Source organism: Pantherophis guttatus, chromosome 5 (assembly GCF_059756535.1).
Source record: "Pantherophis guttatus breed Tessera chromosome 5, ASM5975653v1, whole genome shotgun sequence".
NCBI lineage: Eukaryota > Metazoa > Chordata > Lepidosauria > Squamata > Colubridae > Pantherophis > Pantherophis guttatus.
In genome coordinates this window covers 742,356-764,171 of record NC_142067.1, presented here as the reverse complement: position 1 = coordinate 764,171, position 21,816 = coordinate 742,356, and the positions used below count along the sequence as shown (strand labels likewise).

General features: G+C 44.6%; 3 protein-coding genes across 3 annotated transcripts; all 3 read right to left on the bottom strand.

Moving 5' to 3' along the window:
* Nucleotides 1-2,461: 2,461 nt before the first annotated feature.
* Nucleotides 2,462-3,835, bottom strand: LOC117676414 (olfactory receptor 51G2-like). Its single transcript, XM_034435866.2, has one exon. It carries the CDS (start codon nucleotides 3,833-3,835, stop codon nucleotides 2,861-2,863), a length of 975 nt encoding a protein of 324 aa, XP_034291757.2. The 3' UTR covers nucleotides 2,462-2,860.
* A 3,680-nt stretch (nucleotides 3,836-7,515) lies between these two features.
* Nucleotides 7,516-11,427, bottom strand: LOC117676415 (olfactory receptor 51G2-like). Its single transcript, XM_034435867.3, has 2 exons — nucleotides 11,231-11,427; nucleotides 7,516-8,830 (listed from the first exon to the last, which is right to left on the bottom strand). The coding sequence occupies exon 2, from the start codon at nucleotides 8,702-8,704 to the stop codon at nucleotides 7,706-7,708; it is 999 nt and encodes a 332-aa protein (XP_034291758.1). The 5' UTR covers nucleotides 8,705-8,830; nucleotides 11,231-11,427; the 3' UTR covers nucleotides 7,516-7,705.
* Nucleotides 11,428-17,464: 6,037 nt separating this feature from the next.
* On the bottom strand, nucleotides 17,465-18,510 carry LOC117676473 (olfactory receptor 52P1-like). The gene has a single exon (XM_034435957.2). The coding sequence runs from the start codon at nucleotides 18,458-18,460 to the stop codon at nucleotides 17,465-17,467; it is 996 nt and encodes a 331-aa protein (XP_034291848.2). The 5' UTR covers nucleotides 18,461-18,510.
* Nucleotides 18,511-21,816: the final 3,306 nt, after the last annotated feature.

The window sequence follows — 21,816 nt, the reverse complement described above, 5'->3', positions numbered from 1 at the left end:
GACCCATCCCATGAAACTGTTAGCCAGGAGGGAGCAGCAGAGGCCGCCATCAGAAGGCTATTTGCATATCAGCACAAACAGAAAATCCAGGGAAAAAAATAGTCTGCAGGAGACTCCAAAAGAGTCCGGGAATCAAAGCCTCAAGGAATCAGGAGCGACACAAGGAGTTACTTCTGAGTAGTTTCTTTATTGCTGCTCTCCTAGAGACGGAATCTTGCCAGACTAAAGCACTTATCTACAAAACTACTAGGCATACTGCGTGAACTGCTAGGGAGGGTCCGTCTTCGCTCTCTTTCTGCCCACTAGAGATTCCAAGCTTTCTTGCTCGCTGGGAAAGAACCCCTCCCTCTTGCAACTCTGGCCCACTGTCCACCCCATCAGGGCAGTGTCACTGCGTTTTTTATTTCCCAGCTGAGCTTCATTATTTTTGGACTAATAGACTTACTGTAGTTTGCCAAGTTCCTTATCAGTATTTTACTACGCATGTCCGCATTCTTTCACTTGCTTCACACACTCTTTCCTTTGTTCTCATGCCAGGAGTGCTGGTTGCTGTGAAAAGCAACTGGCCCGATTTACTTTCAAAATGTAACCATTATCTTTTCTTAGTTAGTGAGGTGCTTTATTTTCTTTATAACAAATAAATGAGTTTTATTAGAAACTTTTCTTCGCGTTTCTTTTCCAGAATATTGCAAACAAGGAGGAGCCACGATCCATCTCCTCTAATTAAACCAGGGTGATTTGTCCCAGAGCCAAACATGGGATTAATAAATGCCCTGACAGGCAGTCCAAGTGAGGAGCTGCGATTCCTGGATCCAATTTTGGAAACAGAAATTATGGCCTCTACCTAAAGATGCCACGAATCCCAAACTGAATGGGAAGCAGAGGACAGCAAATCCTCATTCACGGAGACCTTTACTTTGCCCTCCCTCCCTCCTGTTAATCAGTTACTCTGTGGAAAACTGGGTTAGTTAACCTATGATTCCTATATAATATGGCTAACCGTTATGTAAATGTATAAATGATTAGTGAGCGGGGGCAGCTGCCGTGTCCCTCTGCAGTCACTTGCAAGGACGCATAGATTGCCAAGTGCCTGGATGGTGACCTCATGACTGGGGAGGGGGCTGCTGCGGGGACCCTGACCTTGAATACCGGCCGTTATGTTCTTTCGTTCAGTGCTGCTGTCATTTCTGGGCTCTTATTTGCAGCCCACTGAAGTCGATGCCAATCAATCGATGCCATGAACAGGAAGTGAGTCCAGGTAACTGAGCAGAGGCTGGTGAAAGCTTTGCTCTGCACGTCTCCTGATTGGAGAAGCAGCCGGCTGGCAAAGCTGCCAATGGTGCCGGTCCTGGCCAGGTCCTTTCTCTGGCACTAGGTTTGGGGCACCACCACCTCGCCCAGCCTGCCTGCCCCTCCTGCCTCTGCTGACTCATGGGAAGCATTGCCAGCCGGCCGAGTTCTGCATTCAGTTGTGGCAGCCGCCCATTTCTCAGCTTTGCCATCTCTGGCGCTCTGGTTGGCTGTGACTTTTTTCTTTCCATCTACATAGTGTCCTTTATTAGTTGTAGGCCTTTCAGAGTCATCTTCGAGTCGGCAGGCCCCAAAATGGAATCAACAAAATTTTCTAACCCAAAACCTTTGCAGTTCCATGAGATTCCTGGTATGTCCTTCTCCAGTTATGGGAAATGGGAGGAGAAGAGGAAGCCGATTTAAAAGCAAGAAGGGAGGGCGACACTCCAGCTGGCCAAAGCCTCAGCCGTTCACTCGCCTGGGATTCCCCCAAAGAAGTTGTGTAGTGTCTCTGTGTGTGTGTGTCTGTGTCTCTGTGTGGAGTCCTCCACCTTTGCTCCCTGAGAACATGGAGTGCTGGTGTTAACGCACCCTTAGGCCTCAGAAGAGGCAGGAGCAGATCTCTCACTGAGCACGCCAGCAGCAGGTCAGTTTGGTTAACAACTTTATTAGAACATATTCGGTGCATGATATACCAGGGAGGAGTGAAGGAAGGAAGGAAGGAAGGAAGGAAGGAAGGAAGGAGAGAGAGAGAGAGAAGGAAGGAAGAAGGAAAGAAGGAAGAAGAGGAAAGGAGATGGGAATGAGAAGAAGGAATAAAGGAGTGAGAGAGACAGCAAAGGAAGAAAAAAGAAAGAAGGGAGGAAGAATGGAAGGAGAAGGAAAGACAGTGAGAGAAGTAAAGAGAAAGAAAGAATGAGAGAGAAGGAAGAAGGACAGCAAGGGAGGAGGAAGGCAGTGAGGGAAAGATGGGAGGGAGGGAAACAAGGGAGAAAGAAAGAAAGAAAAAAGAAGGAAGGAAGGAAGGAAGGAAGGAAGGAAGGAAGGAAGGAAGGAAGGAAGGAAGGAAATTTTCATCTGCTAGCCAGTAATCTTGGAGATTCAGAATAGCTTTTTGAAGATAAATCTCAGCTTTTCAGTAACTTCTGTCCATCTTTTATGCATAGTTTTTCACAGTTTTAGTTCACACTTTGTTCTGTACTTGAGCTTTTTCTTCTATTTAATGTTTTCTTCTCCTTTCTAAAGGAATCAGTAATAAACGTCCTTGTCTCTTAGTGCTGGGCACACAGTCATGACAGGCCGATCTCTTTAGATTTGTTCCGTTTCTTGGCCTCGAGATGGCGGCTATTATCTTCTTTCTTCTGCTCTTTTTTGGGCCACTTCACATAAGATGTCCTCGAAGGCAAGAGGAGGAGGCAGGCTATGACCCAGCCGAGCATCTAAATTCAAAACCTTCAATGCGCAGTCCCGCTGTAGTAGCCATACACCAAACTAGGATGGTAGCTCAGTCAGTTTGCTCCTGGGACAACCCTCCTCTTGAAGATGTCTTGCCGTGTCCTCAGAGCTAATTCTAAGTGACCCTAACAGATTCTTTCCTTCTCAGGAGACCCTTAAAGATCTTCATCCGAATCTGTTTGGTCTTTATACTGTACACGACAGGGTTCATAAGAGGTGGCACTAAAAGATAGATGTTGGCCATGAGGATGTGAACCACCGGAGGAGCATTCTTCCCGTAGCGATGGATCATGGAGAGTCCAATCATTGGCGTGTAGAAGGTCAGGACAGCACAGATATGGGAGATGCAGGTATTCAAAGCTCGGAGACGTTCTGCCTTGGAGGCTATGCTCAGCACAGTTTTGAGGATCATAATGTATGACAATACAAGCAATACAGAGTCAAGAACCATAGAAGACACCACCACCATCAAGCCGTAGATGCTGCTGATTCTCCTGTCCGAGAGCACCACCTTCAGAAGATCCTGGTGCAAACAGAAGGAATAGGAGAGGACATTTATCCTCCCATACTTCAGGCGCTTCAGGAGGAAGGAGGCTGGGAACACAAGGAAGGCAGCTCGAAGGGCTACCCCCACCCCGATCTTGATGACCGTCTCATAGGTCAAAACACTTGTGTATCTCAGAGGGTTCCAGATGGCCACCAAGCGATCGAAGGCCATAGAGAGGAGAATACCAGACTCGACAATGGAGAAAGTGTGGATGAAATACATCTGGACCAAGCAGGCCTCAAAGTGGATCTCACGGTGGTTGAACCACAGCACGCTCAGCGTGGTGGGTAAAGTGGCAAAGGATAAACCCAGGTCCGAGAGGGCCAGCATGGAAAGGAAATAGTACATGGGGGAGTGGAGAGTTTCATCCGTCCTGATGACGAAGAGGATGACACAGTTCCCTGTGATGGCCACCAAGTACATGCAGCAGATGGGGAGGGAAATCCAGAAATGGAGTTTTTCTAGGCCAGGAAAGCCTGTCAGGAGGAAAATTGGGGGGCTGGCAGTCCTATTAGAAGATGTCATAATGCTGTCCCAAGACATGTCACCTGTAGTCAAGGGGAAAATAAAAAGTAAAAGGTAAAGGTTATCTATGATAGATTGGGGGTGGTGTGGTAGCCTGGAGGTGGAGCTCTCACCTTACAATCAGGAGGCTGTGAGTTTGATCTTAGGTAGAGGCAGATATTTCTCTCTCTGGGCACACTGAGAATGTATCTGCTGAATAAAACTCCGTACCGGCAACAGGAAGGGCATCTGGCCAGTAAACACTCAGCTCCATTCAGTTGCCCAGACTCCACCCCATTGCAAGGGATTATGGGGTTGTTAAAAGAGGATGATCTATGATAGAGAGTGACTTTATCAATCCATGGAGGTCACTAATATTTGGACAACACCATGACAGCGTGTTTCCCTGAAAATAAGACCCTGTCTTATATTTTTTGAACCCCAAAATAAGTGCTTGGCCTTATTTTCGGGGATATCTTATTATTTTGTAATTATTATTAATTGGAGCAAGATGGAGCTCCTCTTGCCGTCTTACCTGATTTCCAGCTCTCTCTCCCTAACCTTAACCAGGGAAAATGGGGCGGACCGGCTGCGTATTCATTTAAATATTTTCAGGGAGGACTTATTTTCAGGGGGTGGCTTATTTTAGCTCATGAGCTCAAAAGGCCGATTGGGCTTATCATCAGGGGATGTCTTATTTTAGGGGAAACAGGGTATTACAAAATCAACTGATTTATTACATTGATATATCCCCTGATGACTCTGAGAGATTTCTAAAGCATGGAGAGCTAAACCCAAAACTCATTGTCTCAAACCTCTCAAATATCTTATTAATGGACCTATTACCCATCCCAACTATGCAATGGCAATTTAAATTGCAAAAAGGACAATTAAAAAGTGCCTTCAGCTTTGTATAATAAATAGAAAATAAATGACTTTTGTTAACTGCATCCTAAAATCAACAGATAATACTGTGTCAAGGTTGGGATCAACCCCCTTTCCCCTCATTCTGAGAGGCAATTTGGCGTTGTGGTTGAGGAATCAAGCTGGATACTGGGAGTCCAGCCAGGTGACCTTGGGCCAGTCCTCCTCTCTCAGCCCCAGGAAAGAGGCAATGGTGAACCACTTCTGAAAGAAAACTTCAAGGACTTGTCAAGATTGGACATAATCAATGGAAGAAAAGAAAAGTACCTCCTTAATTCTCCAAGGCTCTTAGAAGTTTCCAACATCTATTCAGCCCATTTCTTAAATATTCTGCAGGAAGGAATGTCATCTGGAGAACCCGGGGACTTCAAGGCACTCAAACTAGCAAGAAGATCCTTTTTCACACCTTTTCTGATCTCTTGTTTTTATCTTTTCAGCATCACCACGGTTGATGGAAAAGACCCTAAAATTTCCACAAGACAAGAGATTTATATGACTTAGGGCAGCATTGGCTGCTTACACCAGAGAAAACTCCTCTGAGAGCTGGTCAACGCAGCCTTCTTTGTCCATGGAGTCTCTAAGGAACTCTGGGGACCAAGAGTGGAGAATGTTTGTAGCTCAGGCTTGAGCTGTGGGCTCCTTGGTGCTCTCTGAGCTGGGCTGTTTTCTCGCAGACGTTTCATGACCCAAAATAGCTACAACTTCAGTGCTCGCTAGAATTCTAGAGAGCCCAACTAATTATCTGGCTATCAATTGATTGGAAACACTTAAACCAGCAGACAGAATTCAACAGCTTCTGATAAGTACATTTATTGCAAAAAAGTTAAGAAGTTATTAGGAGAGGAGTCAGTAACTGTTGTCTGTCAAATGCAGGCACTCGTCACAATAAGAGGCATGGTATTCAGTGGCTTAATGGAGCTGGAGATGATCTTTGCTCCAACAGTTCGAGTCCAGCATCATGTAATGGAATGTGTTCCCGTCACTTGCCTCAGCTTCTGCCCACCTAGCAGTTTGAAAGCATGCTATATGCGAGTAGATAAATAGATAACCACTTCGGTGCGGAGACGAGCCAGCGCTTCATGCAGGTGGTCAGACCCTGCGGGCACTGGACGTTCCCAGATGCAATGCCCATTTACAAGGTGATTTCCGTGGAGGGAGAAGGCCCCACATAGCAGTCTTTTTTTCCGGAGTGGAACTAGCACGCCCCCTGTGGTGAACCTTGGAAAATGCACGAGTGTGAACTGAGTGGCTAGCAGTCTTAAGCAGTCAAACTATTACTCTGCATTAGCATTGTAGTCTCCTGGCTGATGTAACATCACCATATGCTAAATAAATAATAAACTATAATGGGGTTGATCTTTAAAGTCTTACTACTCCAATGTTCTCAAATCAAGATTTAATTATTTTAAATAAGAATACCAACAGCTCTGAGTACAACCCAAAGCAAAACTCGGGGAATCATTTTTCCCCAAAGAATCTTTATTTGGAGAGAAGACCAGACACCTGGAGGACAGGAGGTTGGAGAAGGGTTCCCCTGACCCCCACCCCAGAACAATCACCTGCCATTTGGGATCAATAAAGAAGGGCGGTCTGGGAGAAAGTGGGAGGGGCTGAGGAGAGTCCAGGGAGGGACCAGGAAGGGCCAGGAGGGAGGTCGCCTCAGAAGTTCTGCTTCAGGAGGAAGAAAGCCGAGGAGAGTGAGAGGTGTGGGACTCCAGCAGGGTAATCACAAGCCCAAGTAGGAAAGTCTCCAGGCCTCCATCTTTTGTAGAGTCCCGGTAACGTGGGATAGATGGGCCAGGGCTCAGCATCTGGAGATCTGTTGATGCCTCTATGACTTCTGGGTCCATCAGAGGTTTTGAACAACTTTAAGAGCCCCAGATTATACTCGGGTCAGGAGGGAGACATTAATTCCCTATTCCCCTCTTGGGTGGGATCCTCCCGCCTTCCTGCCTCTGACCTTTTTGTGGAAATGGTGATTAAATAGAACACTGTACATTGAGATATAGATGGCAGTAACCAATGGGATACCATGGTGATGCCTCTTGGAACCTGTATTATTTAATATTTTTATCAATGACCTGGATAATGGGGTTGAGGTGCTTCTTGTCAGATTTGTGGATCATATAAAATAGTGATATTTGGGCAAAGATTGAGGATGACTGAATTTAACCTGGACAGTTGAACCTGCAGAGGTTGTCCAAGAAGAACCAGATGCCTTTCAACAGCAAGGAAGATAAAGTATTAAATTTGGGGAGGAAAGTGTGAGTGTGAGACAGTGTGTAGAAGGCTGCTGCAGTTCTGAGATGTGTCAGAGGACGCATCACATCAAAGACACTCAAAGTCCCTTTTCCCACTGCTCCGTAAGGGAGAGACTACACGTAGTTCTGGGTGTCATGTTTCCGGAAGGATATTGAATGATTAGAAGACATTCAGAGAAGAGCAACAGAGATAATAAAAGGAACTTGAAGACATGTCCTGTGAGGAAGAGAATGAAGGAATAGACAATGCTGAGTCTTAAGAAAAGAAGATTGCACGCAGACATAATAGCCACGTTGTGAAGCCTTTTAAGAAGAGGTTGAACAGACATCTTGTGTGGAAGTTAAATTGGTTTTCCAGTAGGTGATTCTCATGGCCCCTTCCAACTCCATAGTTTCTATGAACTTTTATGGGGTCCTTGGTGCTCTCTGAGCTCGGTTGCTTTCTTGCAGACATTTCATGACCAAATTAGGTAACATCATCAGTGCTAGATGTTAGTGTCCCTAGTACTGATGATGTTACCTAATCAGGTGATGAAACTTCTGCAAGAAAACAACCAAGTTCAGAGAGCACCAAGGACCTCACAGTTCAATCCTGAAATTTATGTTCCCTACACTTGTGCATGTGACCTGATCCACAGAGAAAGGCTCTCTGAATCTTTTGGAAGATCTGATCTGCTTTTCATGATATTTCCTCCAAGGAATTTTATAAAAAACATATTTGGTATCAAGAACAGAAGCTTCTACTTTTTGTGTACCACTTGAAGAAAATTTGGATTATCTTGTCTCGAATTTGCTTGGTTTTTACACTGTACACAATGGGGTTCATGAGGGGTGGCACCAGAAGGTACACATAACCCATAAAAATACGGACAAAGAGCGGGGTATCCTTCCCAAACCTGTGTATCACAGTTAGGCCAATCATTGGTGTGTAGAAGAGCAACACTGCGGAGATATGTGAGCCACAAGTGCTGAGGGCTTTGAGGCGGTCTCTCCGTGATGTGATGCCCAACACAGTCTTGAGGATCACAATGTAAGAGAACAGGATAAGAAGTGAGTCCACCCCCACTGTGGAGAAAATGACAACCATGCCATAAATGCTGTTCACAGTGATGTCCGAGCAGGCCAGCTTCATCACCTCCTGATGAAGACAATAGGAGTTGAAGAGGAGGTTGACCCAACAGTAGTGATGTCTTCTGAGAAGGAAGGGCAACGGGAAGATCAAGGCCACGCCTCTGACCACAAATGCCAGGCCCATCTTCCTTATTCTTGGCATGGTCAAGATGGAGGCATATCTGAGGGGGTTGCGGATGGCCACAACGCGATCAAAGGCCATGGCCAAGAGCACAGAGGACTCCATCAATGAGAGCGAGTGGATGAAGTACAGTTGGGTGAAACAAGCAGTAAAACTGATCCTTCTGGTGTTAAACCAAAAGACGCCTAGTATGGTTGGCATGGTGGAGATGGATAAACCAAGGTCTGTGATAGCCAGCATGGAGAGGAAGATGTACATGGGCTTGTGAAGGCTTTGCTCTGTTTTGATCACAAAAAGAATAACCGAGTTCCCCAAAACAGAAATGAGATAGATGGAGCAGAATGGGATGGAAATCCAGGCAAGGTTGGATTCCATGCCAGGAATCCCAGTCAGCCAGACCACCGATGGATTCAATTTGGAACTGTTGAGGAGTGCCAAGGAGTTGAGGGCAGCCTCAGGAGAACCTGACATGTTCCTTCAGACGATGAATGATGCCTTTTTGACTCTGAACATGGAAAGTTGAGATTGAGAAGGACCCGAAGAAACATTTGGGGTTCCTCCTGACATTTGCCTTTCACTTCTTGCTGGATTTTGATCCTGAGAAAAACGAGAAAGATAAATATTAGTTGGGGTGCATTCCTGAAAATAATATGAACATATAGGCACACATCAATGGAATGTGTTAGCTAGATTTCTTTTGGATGCCAAGATTTCATCTAGCCAATTTCTCTTTCTACTTCCCTATCTATCTTCTCAATTGATGTAATGCTACATGGGGAAGACCTTGGGAGATGGGGTGGAGAGATGCTGCCTGGGAAATGCTTAGAGAAGAGACAACTGAACCCATCTTAGTTCCTTGGGTTGTACTTTCAGACGCGCAAGATTCTGTTAATGTAGCTTTATGGTCAACTAATCTGGTCATGTAATCCGGTCACGTTTCTTGTCTGGTCTTGCCAGACTAAATAATGTAGAAAAATTCTGCCAGAGTTCAGTTCTGTATTTGGTTACACACAAGGGACAGAATCTTGCCAGATTAAATCTTCACTACTCTCACCCTAATGGATATCCGTTTGGAAATTCTAAAAAGTGGCTATTCTAACTCTCTGTCTCCTTTCTGTCTTTGGGCTGTACTGCCTCTTTTCCTCCTCCTCCCTTCTGGAATGTGTTTCCTCTTTCCTGGGAAACTCTGCTTCACTGCAGCCCATCACACCAGCTGCCACTTGTAGGGACCATCGTCCCCCAAACTATGTGGTGACACTGAGAGAAGGAAATGTAAACACCCATAGAAGAGCTGTCTAGAATCAGATCAAAGGTCCATTTCCCATGGCCGTCAGGTCCCACTGTAACTGAACAGGACAAAACTACAAAGAAGTCACCTTCCTTTGGCACAGGTTTTGTAAATCGTGCTGCCTAGGATTGGAGATAAGCTCTAGTTAGTGTTTTCTTGACTGAATTCATCTAGAGCTCTGTTTTTTCAACCTTGACACTTTAAGATGTGAGGATTTCAGCTCCCAGAATTTCCCAGCCAGCATGCTGATCTAGAAAATACCAACAGCAGGGGCAGCCATAGGTACCTTCATAGTATTAAATGGCATTTATGGATTTCCCTAATCACCCTCCCTGGGTGACCCTGGACTCAGGCCTTACAGGAGAAGCAGAAAAGGATCCTTTTTCCACCCATGTTATAGAACTCTTATATATTTGCTTTTTCTCCAAGAAGAACAGGATAGAACAGAATAGCAGAGTCGGAAGGAACCTTGAAGTTCTTCCAGGCCAAACATCCACTCAAGCAGGAGATCGTAGATCAGGGGTGTCAAACCCAAGGCCCGGGGTCCAAAACCGGTCCATGGGATGCTTAGATCTGGCCCGCGGAGCTGCCCTGGAAACAGCAAAGGACCAGCCCACAATGTCTCTGCCAGCAAAAAACAGAGCTCGGGAGGGTTGCGTGTGGCCCTCCAGAGCTCTGTTTTCGCTGGCAGAGGATTGCAGGAGGCCGTCACAGCCCAAAACAGAACTCAGGAGCCTGTTTTCACTGGCAGAGCACTCGAGCCACCACAGGAGCCCCCAACACGAGTGATGTTGAGCTGGCCACCCCCACCCTGGCCATGTCCGCCCCCCCAGGTCAAACACAACCCTGATGCGGCCCTCAGTGAAATCGAGTTTGGCACCCCTGTCCTAGATCATTCGGGACAAATGTTTGTCCAGTCTCTTTATAAAGGCCTCCAGTGATGGGGCACCCACAACTTCTGAAGTGATGGTTTATTGTTCTCACTGTCAGGAAATTTCTCCTGAAATCCAGAAACATTCATCATTCAACATACTGGGTTTCAGTTGCAAGAAGTCAGATCCTGGCTAAATACTAGGAGAACATCCTAGCACGGTGAGCAGCTGGATGATAGAAGCCTGAGGAGAGTTGGCTTCCCGTGTTGGAGGCATGCAGGCTGCCTTCTCTGAGGGTGAATTTGGATTTCTGCAGGGGTGTTGGAGCCATCCCTCTTCCAGTTTGAAAATGCTAGAATCCTGGGTCTCCAAGAAGGGGTTCCACATCTGACCCAGCTGGTATATTCCTTGGGCTGCCCTCTCTCCGTAGCAGATCCCCCTCTGGATCAATCAGGACCTCAAAGCCCCATCCGCCTAACCTGAATATGCAGATTCATTGCACCAACTTCACCCAGAAGTTAAAAATCCCCAAGCAGAAGCTTCTGGGGAAAGCACAGTCCTCCCGTGTAAGTTCTGCTGATTTACTCAAAGTTCCTTTTTAATTTTTCCCCAGCTGAAGTTAAGCAACAAATTTAACTGACCAGACAATTGTGGGGCTGTGCTCCAGAGACAGAATCCTCAATCTGTCAGAAGGGCTCCGTGCACAGAACATGCAAACTCAGAAAAGAACTAAGCAAGGTTGACCCTTACCAGGCTGGGCACTTTAACTGGTCCTTTGACTGACCTGCTTGAGGGGCACCCTATGCACGTGGACTTTAGTTTATAAGCTTCTCTTACCTTGGGGTGGCTAAGGGTGCTCAGGCGTGTTTCCTCAGAAGCATCTGGAAAGCTGAGCTAAACCCGTCTTCCCACGGTTGGCTCAGCTGTAGGCAAAGGGATCTGCACGTTTCCCTAAGCCGTTCACATGGGGGCTGCTTGCATTGCTGAGCCCCCAGACTCAGTGTCTGGCTGGATTCCCCCACAGAGAGGCCCTTACATGCAGCTTCCCTTCAGTGAAATGACCCCGATGGCTCAGCAGCAATTCTCCTTCGGTCCTCCCCTGATTGCCCCCTTGGCATTTTCCCCACCAAACACCCCCCTCCAGGCAGGCTGGTGGGCTGATCCGAGCCTTCTTCGCATCAGGCTGATGCTTGGCGTGTCCTGGACGGCTTTCCTGGTTCCTTCGGTCTAGCTGGGAAAGAAGGCTGGAGAGACGCTGGGCGGACGGATTCAGCTGCCTTTATGAGCCCCTCCTGGTCACCAGGGCCTCACCACCCAGATGCAGAATGCAGGCCTCCTTGCAAGGGCAGCCGGGGCACCACAGGGCCCGTGGGTCACTTTGCCCTTCCCCTGTCAGGATGGGCGAGGTCAGGGAATAGCAGCCACGGAGAGCCATCTCCTCCCTTGAGGCCTCCAGAACAGTGGCCCCCAAACCTTTGGGCACCAGGGACCAGCAGGGTTTTTTTTCACATGCTGCCTGCATCCCACGGATGGGGCTTCGCTTGTTTGCACCGCCCGGTGCCAGTCCACAGACCGGGGATTGGGGACCCCTGCTCCGGGTTTTTCCATGGTTTCTCCCCACCCTCAGGAAAAGAGAACACCAAGGCAGCTTCCATACTGGTTGAGTCATCCTCTCTTCCTCCTGAATGCTGAAGAAGAGAAAGGCTCCCTGGCCTGGGCACTTCTGTCCCTCCCCCCTCCCTCAGCAGGCTCTGGAGCAGGTAGTAGTTCCTAGCCAATACAGCGAAAAGATATTACAACTGGGAAATGGACATCTCTGTGTTCTGCAGGACACGTAGGTCCCGCAGGGAGGCGCTGGCTGCTTACCCCAGAGAGACCGGCCCTGGGAGCTGCTCAGGGCAGCGTTCTTTGTCCGTGTCGTCTCTAAGGAATTCTGGGGACCAAGAGAGGTATGATGAAATCCGGGCAGGTGGGGGGAGCCTCCCGCCTCTGCTTCTATCGGTTCGCCCGAACCGGATAGAACCGGCTGAATACCACCACTGGTCCTTGGTGTTCTGTGACCTTGGTTGCTTTTGGGAAGATGTTTCATGTATGTCAGCTGCCACCTCACGCTTGCTTGTGCTTCGCTTCTATTCAGTGACAGACTGCCATGAACGTGGGGGGGGGGGAGGCAAGGGGAGGGGGAGGGAGAAAATAAGTGTTGTATCCCTGCCAGACGCTGCTTTAGGGTCACCCGGCATATCAGCTGTATACAACACCTGGGCTTGAACTGACCATTAGGAAAACATCCTGCCTGAACCTGACTGGTCACATGGGAGTGGTCAATGGGAAGTAGCTAAGGGAGGGAGAAGTTGAATTTGGGGGATTTGGACAGGCAATTCTCAGTTCTGGCTATGCAATGCAGCAATGGACTTGACTTCTAATGAAACTATGCCTTTCTCAACAAATGGAGCCAAGGATCGTTTCTGTTTAGAGGTTTAAGTGGTGGCAGGTCTGGCTATGAACCAACTAGGTAACATCCTCAGTGCTTGCCAGAATTCTGGGGTGCCCGGCCATTATCCTGAGATGACGCAGTGGTTAGAGTGAAGTACTGCAGGCTACTTCAGCTGACTGCTAGCTGCAGTTCAGCAAATCGAATCTCACCGGCTCCAAGTTGACCCAGCCTTCCAGCCTTCCCAGGTGGGTAAAATGAGGACCCAGATTGTTGGGGGCAAAAGGCTGACTCTGTAAACCGCTTAGAGAGGGCTGTAAAGCGGTATATAAGTCTAAGTGTTATTGCTATTCTGCCCAGCAGGCTGTATAGGAAACACGGAAACCAGAATTCTGGTTTCTGATCAGGAAATTTATTGCAAAGAAGCTACTAGGAGAGGATTGTGCAACTGCTGTGTGTCAAATGCAGGCACTCTTTATAATGTGGTCTTACTACAATGTTCCCAAGACCAAGATTCAATGATTTTAAATAAGTAGATCAACAAGTCTGATGACAACTCAAAGCAAAACCCAGAGAATCATTTTTTTCAAAGAACATTTATTGGAGAGGAGAAAAGGCATCTGGAGGGCATTGGACTGAACTCCCCTGACCCTCCAGAACAAGCCCCCCCCATCATCTTGGTTGCTCTTCTCTGCTCTCTTTCCAGTGTCTCAACGCCTTTTTTGTATTTGGTTTTTAAAAGATTATTTTCTTTTAATACAAACATTCCATCTTTCATTAGGCAGTGGGTCATCTGGGTATAAAATTCTTTGTGTCTTAACAATTAAACTTACCACGATATTAATTTCTTACATTCATTTTTATATTAATACTAAATAATAATAATAATAATAATAATAATAATAATAATAATAATAATAATACTGATAAAATAACATAAACCTAACATTTCTCTTCTTTACTTACCTATTTTTACAATACATTGCTTTCATATTTATTCTCTAACCATTGATAAAATAACTCCCATATATTATAATAATCTGATTCTTCCTTTTCTTGAATTGCAAGTGTTAATCTGTTCATTTCTACACATTCTAATATTTTTTATAATTAGATACAGTAATTAGAACTGCAGAAAAAACCATGGCTACCAACCTGCCTTCCATGGAGGACCTGTCTACTGCACGAGTCAAAAAGAGGGCTGGGAAAATATCTACAGACCCCTCGCATCCTGGACACAAACTGTTTCAACTCCTATCCTCAAAACGACGCTATAGAGCACTGCACACCAGAACAACTAGACACAAGGACAGTTTTTTCCTGAACGCCAGCACTCTGCTAAACAAATAATTCCCTCAACACTGTCAAACTAGTTACTAAGTCTGCACTACTATTAATCTTCTCCCACCACCCATCTCCTCCCACTTATGACTGTAATCTTGTTGCTTGTTTCTTGCATCCTTGAGATTTATATTGACTGTTTCCTAATATGATTTGATTGCTTATTTGTATCCTATGACTATCATTAAGTATTGTACCTTATGATTCTTGATGAACGTATCTTTTCTTTTATGTACAACTGAGAGCATATGCACCAAAGACAAATTCTTTGCGTGCCCAATCACACTTGCCCAATAAAGAATTCTATTCTATTCTATTCTATTCTATTCTATTCTATTCTATTCTATTCTATTCTATTCTATTCTATTCTATTCTATTCTATTCTATTCTATTCCTAATTCATATTCTATTCTATTCTGTTCTATTCTATTCTATTCTATTCTATTCTATTCTATTCTATTCATCACTTTTTCATCTGTAAGGATCTCTTCACTTTTCTAGTTTTGTGTAAATACAATTCTAGCTGTGGTTATTACATGAATAATCAAATATACAGTTTCTTTACTATAAATTCCCGGTAAAATCCCCAACAGGAACAATTCCAGTTTTAAATCAAGATGTTGTTGCATCATCTTCTCCAGCCACATGCGAACTTTTGCCCAGTATCTTTTTGCTTCCACACATGTCCACCACATATGATAATGCGACCCCGGTGTCTGTTGGCATTTCCAACATTTAGTTGATTTGTCTTTAAACGTTTTGGCCAGTCTTTCTGGTGCTAAGTGCCCAGGGGTGAAATCTACTTACCTTCCTTACCGGTTTGGAAGCCTTTGCCTGCACATGCATCACATGCACACGCAGGCCTCCTGCGTATACGCAAAACCTCCTGTGCATGAGCAGAAGGTAAAAAACACAGATTGCTTCCCTGGTTAAAACCTGGTTAAAACCAGGAAGTAATGACACCCAGGCGTGTGGGCGGCCAAGATCGCTACCAGATTGGGTGATCCGGTCCAATCCGGAAGCATTTCACCCCTGTAAATGCCATCTGTAAAACATACAAGTGCCATCTGTAAAAGATATAAGCTTTCCTTGTATGCAGCTGACAATGTTAATTTATAGTTCCTATCCTATAATGTCTGCCATTTATCTAGCCATTTATCTAGCTCTATCGTATAACCAAAGTTTTTCGTCCATGCTATCATTGTTTCTTTAACTTATTCTTCTTCTAATTTAACACTCAATAGTTATACAATTTTTTAAATCATTCTCTCTTCTATTCCTGTCAATATCCAATTCTGTCAGTTCCATATAAAAACCATACAGTTTAGCATCCTTTTCATATCTAGATTGTATTTGCAACTTTGTATACCAATCCATATCAATCCCCGGCTTTTCCAGCATAAATTGCCAGTTCACGTTGTCAAAGGCCTTCTGAGCACCAAGGAAAATCAAGGCCATTTTTTCCCCTGGATGCGCTTCATAATATTCCAGTGTGTTCGAGATTATTCTCATATTGTCTTTAATTTGTCTCTTAGGTAAATATCCATTTTGATCTGTATGTATAAACCCATTTAAGAATCTCTTTAGTCTTTCTGCTATAATTGAAGCAAATGTCTTATAATCCGCATTCAACAGAGAGATTGGTCTGTAATTTTTTATCTGTTGCAAGTCTGGCAACGCCTTTTTTGTATTGTGGTGACCAGAACTGGATGCAGGGTTCCAAGTGTGGCCTTACCAGTGCAGTATAAAGCAATACTAACACTTCACGTGATCTTGATCCTATCCCTCTGTTAATACAAAGACAAGACCATCAATGTAAAATTGTAGCCAATAAGCATGGAAGGGCCTTGGAACACAAATGACTGGTCTAGGTTCAAGGGGGCCTGAAGTAGGTTGTCCTTTCCCCCCCGTTGGGTCTGTTTCAGCCATAAATGTTACCCACAGGGAGATCTATGAGGCTCAAACATTTTGCAGCATAGAGGCCAGTCAACTAGCTGTAGCATTAAGGATGGGATGTAATAGTTCAGATTAAAGATATTTACACATCTGTGCTGAGAACTTTCCCAAATCTCATTAATGTACTTTCACATAAGGATGAGATCATTTTGGATGGATATAAAACAGGTTGTCTTATTGGCTGTCCTCAGATTTACAGCAGATTCTTGGACTGCAATGAAAAGCTGGATTTGCCGTTTCTGCACACTAGAAGACTTGTTTGCAGAAGAGGGGAGTGTTCACACTCAGAGGCCAATGGAAGGATAACCTTATGGCCAATTCCCACTGGACCTTTGACTGTGATATCCCGAGGAGAACGTTCCCCAGTCTCGGCCTTGGTACTTCCAGCCACATCGGTGGCAACTTCAGTTAGTGACAATTGTGCAGAGACAGCTTTGGGCCATCTCAGGGCTAAATCATCTGCCCGGTAGTAGAAGCTCTGGTGGTAACAATGCCCAGAGTTGCCTTATCTGTGAGAGGGATAGCACATAAATTTAATAAATAATCATGTCTATGGAGATTATCAGTCATCCAGGTCAGGGTTGTCCCAAAGGTGCTTTTTCAAGGGACAACTAGACTTTCTTTCTTTATTCTTGAAGACATTTGGATTCTCCTCCAAGAACTTTCTTCAGTTCTGAAGCGAAGAAGCTTCTTGGATGAGAAACTAAATGTCTTCAAAGAAAAACAAAGGAAGTCCAGTTGTCTTTTGAAAAGACAATAAACAACAACAATAATAAAAACATACTGTAATAACCATCACCATCTCCCCGCTCTCCTTTTCCCAAGTTATCTCATTTCCCAGGACATTTTTGTGAATTTGCCAGGTTAAGAACAGCAAATGAATCCCAAGATTCGATCAGTCCCTCGGATCACAAGTGCCTGCCTTCTGTGTCCCATGCTGAGCATTGGACTTGGAGGGCGAGAGCCACCGCTCACCCTCATCTCCTGATAGACCCCTACCTTAAGTTTTCTCTTTTTTTTGAGTATTAAGGAAGAGAAATTCCCTTGATATGGTTGAAAAGTGTTCTTCAAGAAAGCATCAGTACCCAGACAGCTCAGTCTGTCTGTCTCATCTATAAATCCCACCCACCTTCCATTTCTTTGCAGGAAAGAGGCTGTAAAAATGCATCTTAAAGAAAGAAGTGAAATTGCCAGTGGTGGGGAGGAGTTCCTGGGAAACAGCCCCTCTCTCACTGAGAACTGATAAAGATTGATACTCTTGGTTGCCTCCAATTCACTACACCTTTAACCAACTGTTGCTAATCAATGTATAGCAATCCTAGGATAGTAACAGTAACCTGGGATTATTGTTTTAGGATTCCAAGAATCCTAAAGAGGGAGGGAATCTTTCCCTTTCTTTGGTCTTCTGAAAATGAGATCCAGAAGGTCTGAAGTAGAACTTCCCGGATCTTCTTTGTCCTTGCTCCATAGATGATGGGATTCATCATGGGTGGAACCAGGACATAGATGTTGGCAATGATGATGTGGACGCCTGGAGTGATCCCATGGCCAAAGCGATGAGTGAAAAAGGAGAAAAATGCCGGAGTGTAGCTTATCAAGATCACACAGAAGTGTGAGCCACAAGTACTGAGAGATTTCATTCGGGCCTCCTTGGCGGGAAGCCTGAACACCGTCTGGAGGATCAGGATATAGGACGTCACGATGAAGAGGAAGTCCAGGCCTCCCGTTAGGAGGGCCATCGTCAAGCTGAAAATGTTGGTAATCCGGGTGTCGGAACATGCCAGTTTTACCAGGGACATGAACTCACAGTAAGTGTGAGCGATGGTGTTGCCTTTGCAAAAGGGGAGCCACTTGAGGAGAAAGGGGTGGGGGCTGAAGAGGACAGTCGCTCGGACCAAAATTGTCAAGCCCACCATAGCGATGACCCGGTGGGTCAAGATGACAGAGTGCCTCAGAGGATTGCATATGGCCACGTAGCGATCAAAGGCCATGGCGGCAAAGAATCCGGATTCCATAGTGGATACAGAATGGATGAAGAACATTTGGGTTAAACAGGCATTGGCGCGGATGCTGCTGTCCTGAAACCAGAAAATGCTGAGCATTTTGGGTACAGCGGAGGTGGAAATGGTGAGATCTGCAACCGCCACCATGCAGAGGAACAAGTACATGGGCTCATGGAGGCTTGGCTCACTCTTGATGACCCCCAAAAGAAGAATGTTCCCCAAAAGGGAGATTACGTAGATGGAGCAGAAGGGGATGGCGATCCAGACATGAAAATCTTGTAGGCCTGGGATCCCAAGAAGGATAAAGTAGGAAGGGTGGCGAGTGGTCCAGTTCATGGCTGAGTTGCTATGATTGGTGGTGGCTCCATCCAGTTCTACCACCTGATAGCTCTTGAAAGGAAGCAGAAGTATTGATACATGCTATTAATCTATCGAGGTCAAACATGGACCTTTTTTGTTAGTGCCACCTAGTCCCTCAACACTCAGAGAAGGAGGGCATCCTATGGACACCCTGGGATGAGGTACAGTCTCTGAGCAAAACCTAAGTTCAGGGAAGACCCCAGAAATGAATTGGTGAGACTACACCTATCCAGACCTTGGGGGCCAACATGAAATAAGGGATTCGATTTATTTATGTATGCCTCTCTTTTACCTTTCTTTCGGTTCGTGTCTACATAGAATTATTGATCATCTTTGGGCAGCTAAATGAACTCAGAGGTTCCCCCTTTCAGAGCCCTTCTCAGGACGAGACTTCACTGCTCCCTGACACACTTCACACGAAGGCTGGGAAATGAAGGGAAGGTCCCTCCCTCTTCACACTCAAACTCCGGAAGGTCCAAGGGTCCCATGGACTTTGAGGACCATCTTCCTTTGCTGTGTTTGTTTACCCACCTTACAGCTAAGGGTAGGTGGTGGTGGGGGGAATCCTCATGTCAGATGGAGCAGAGAAGGAGGAAGAGGAATGGCCAATTTGCGGGGGCGAAAGCTCCTTCATCAGAGACAGATCTTTGTCCTGAGAGAGACTCAAGGTTGCCCATGGTTGGGATGCTCTCATTTCATCTCTGCTCCTTCCTGTACGCTCACCCACAAAGGGAAGGACAATCTTGTGCAGCTGCTGGGGAGACTCTAGCCCAGCTAGAGGGTTTTGTGAGAAGATTCCCCTTTCTCATGAACTCACCCCAAAACCCACTTGCTTCACAAGATCCCACTCAACCACCAACTCCCCGCTCCCGTTGTTGACCTGAGAACCACGCACTACAAAGACCCTGTGATACCCTTGCCTGCCCTTCCCTTACCTGCTTCTGTGTCAGGAGGAGGCCTCCTGGCGCTTCTAACGCAACCAGCTGCAGAGGTTACAAGAGGACAAGGCAGCTTCTGGGTCCACCAGGTTTATAAGTCCTGCCCTTGGAGAAGACCAGGTCCCAGCAGAGTTGCACCATCGGGATGAAAGAAACAAAGTCTTAAAAAGTTATGATATGTATGTAGTTACTTACAAGCACATCTAAATTATATTAAAGTAACTAAAATATCTTTGCAATCCCCAAGGCAGGTCACAACTTTGGAGCACCCCCAAGGTTTGGAAATTGAAAGTTGAAAAAAATTGACACGCCCTAAATGTGTGTGTGTGTGTATTTATGTATGAATAATTGCATTAAAGAACTATATATATTACATTTCATATTCTCCCTAGATCCTTAACTCCTTATAATTCAAAAAACAAACATAAACATAAACTACTTAAAATTATTTCATTCATATGCTATATGAATCTTCTTATTCGGATACTTCTTCTGTATGTAATTGATCCATCTTCTCCATTCCGATATGTATCTTTCATTTGAATGGTCTTTAAGATATGATGAAATTTTCGCCATTTCTGCCAAATGCACAACTTTTAATGTCCATTCCTCAATGGTGGGTGGATCTTCCTTCTTCCAGTATTGTGCCACCAGTAACCTGGCAGCCGTTATTAAGTTCAAAACCAACTTAGTCTCTATTACAGTACAATCCATGACTATTCCCAACAAAAAGAACTGTGGTGTAAATTTAATTTTTTTCTTTAAAATGTTTTGAATAATCCACCATATTTTTATCCAAAAAGCCTTAATTTTTTTACACGTCCACCATATATGAAAATATGTAGCATCTTTACATTCACATCGCCAATACTTAGGTTGTAAATTTGGATACATACAGGCTAATTTTTTGGGCTCTAAATGCCATCTATAAAACATTTTATAAAAATTCTCCCTTAGATTTTGTGCTTGTGTAAATCTTACATTTCTGACCCATATCTTTTCCCATGTTTCCATCATTATTGGTTCATTTTATCATACAGTCCTTGACTAACTCTGTTTCTGAATCTATTTCCACTAGTGCATTATACAACCTTTTTATATGCATTTGACCTTTATCTCTTGTTTGCTTTATCAAATTCTCATCCTGCTGCAAAATACCAATTTTTTGATCTTCTCTCCATCTGGCCTGCAGCTGTCCATACTGAAACCAAGTCCTAATAATTCCTTCTTCTCTTAATTGCTCCATTGGTTTTAATTGTAATCTGACTCCTTCCTTATAGAGAAGTTCCTTATATGTAATCTTATCTTGCTTTTGCTCTAAGTTTATATTCTCTATCGCATGTCTGGGGACTGTCCATATTGGTAACTTATCACTTAATTTATATTTATACTTTTTCCAGACCCGTAATAGAGAATTTCTTAATATATGACTTTAAAAAAATTTCTTAATATATGGCTTTAAAAGCCTTATCTACTTTCTTGTCATAGACTAAATAAGCATGCCAGCCGTAGACCAAACCATATCCTTCAATATTCAATATCTTTTCCTCCGTTAAATTTATCCAGTCTGTGATTGCTGAGAGGGCAGCAGCTTCATAGTACAGTCTTAAGTTGGGCATTTTAAGACCACCTCTTTCTCGGATATCTTGCATTATCTTTTGTTTAACTCGAGGTTTCTTCCCTGCCCACACAAACTTATTTATGCCCTTCTGCCATCCTTCAAATTTTCATCTTTTTTTAATATAGGTATCATTTGAAAAAGAAATAAAAATTTTGGTAAAATATTCATTTTTACAGCGGCTATCCTTCCCAGCAAAGACAATTGTAGTTTTTTCCAATTTTCCATCTTTTTGTATTTTGTGCCATAATAGTTCATAATTGTGCTGATATAATTTTATATTTGCAGTCATAATATAAACCCCTAGGTATTTAACCTTCTTATCTACTTCAAATCCTGTTAACCTTTCTATCTCTTCTTTCTGGCTTCTAACCATATTTTTAGCTATTATTTTTGTTTTAGCTACATTTATTTTAAAACCAGATACTTGTCCATATAAGCAGGTTATATCCATCAAGGCTGTAATCGATTGTACCGGTTGGGTTAAGGTAACAACCAGGTCATCCGCAAATGCTCGTAACTTATATTCATGCTGTCTAATTTTAATTCCCTTTATTGTATCCATCTCACTCCAGCTCTTGAAAGGAAGCAGAAGTATTGATACATGCTATTAATCTATCGATTAGTGCCACCTAGTCCCTCAACACTCAGAGAAGGAGGGCATCCTATGGACACCCTGGGATGAGGTAGAGTCTCTGAGCAAAACATAAGTTCAGGGAAGACCCCAGAAATGAATTGGTGAGACTGCACCTATCCAGACCTTGGGGGCCAACATG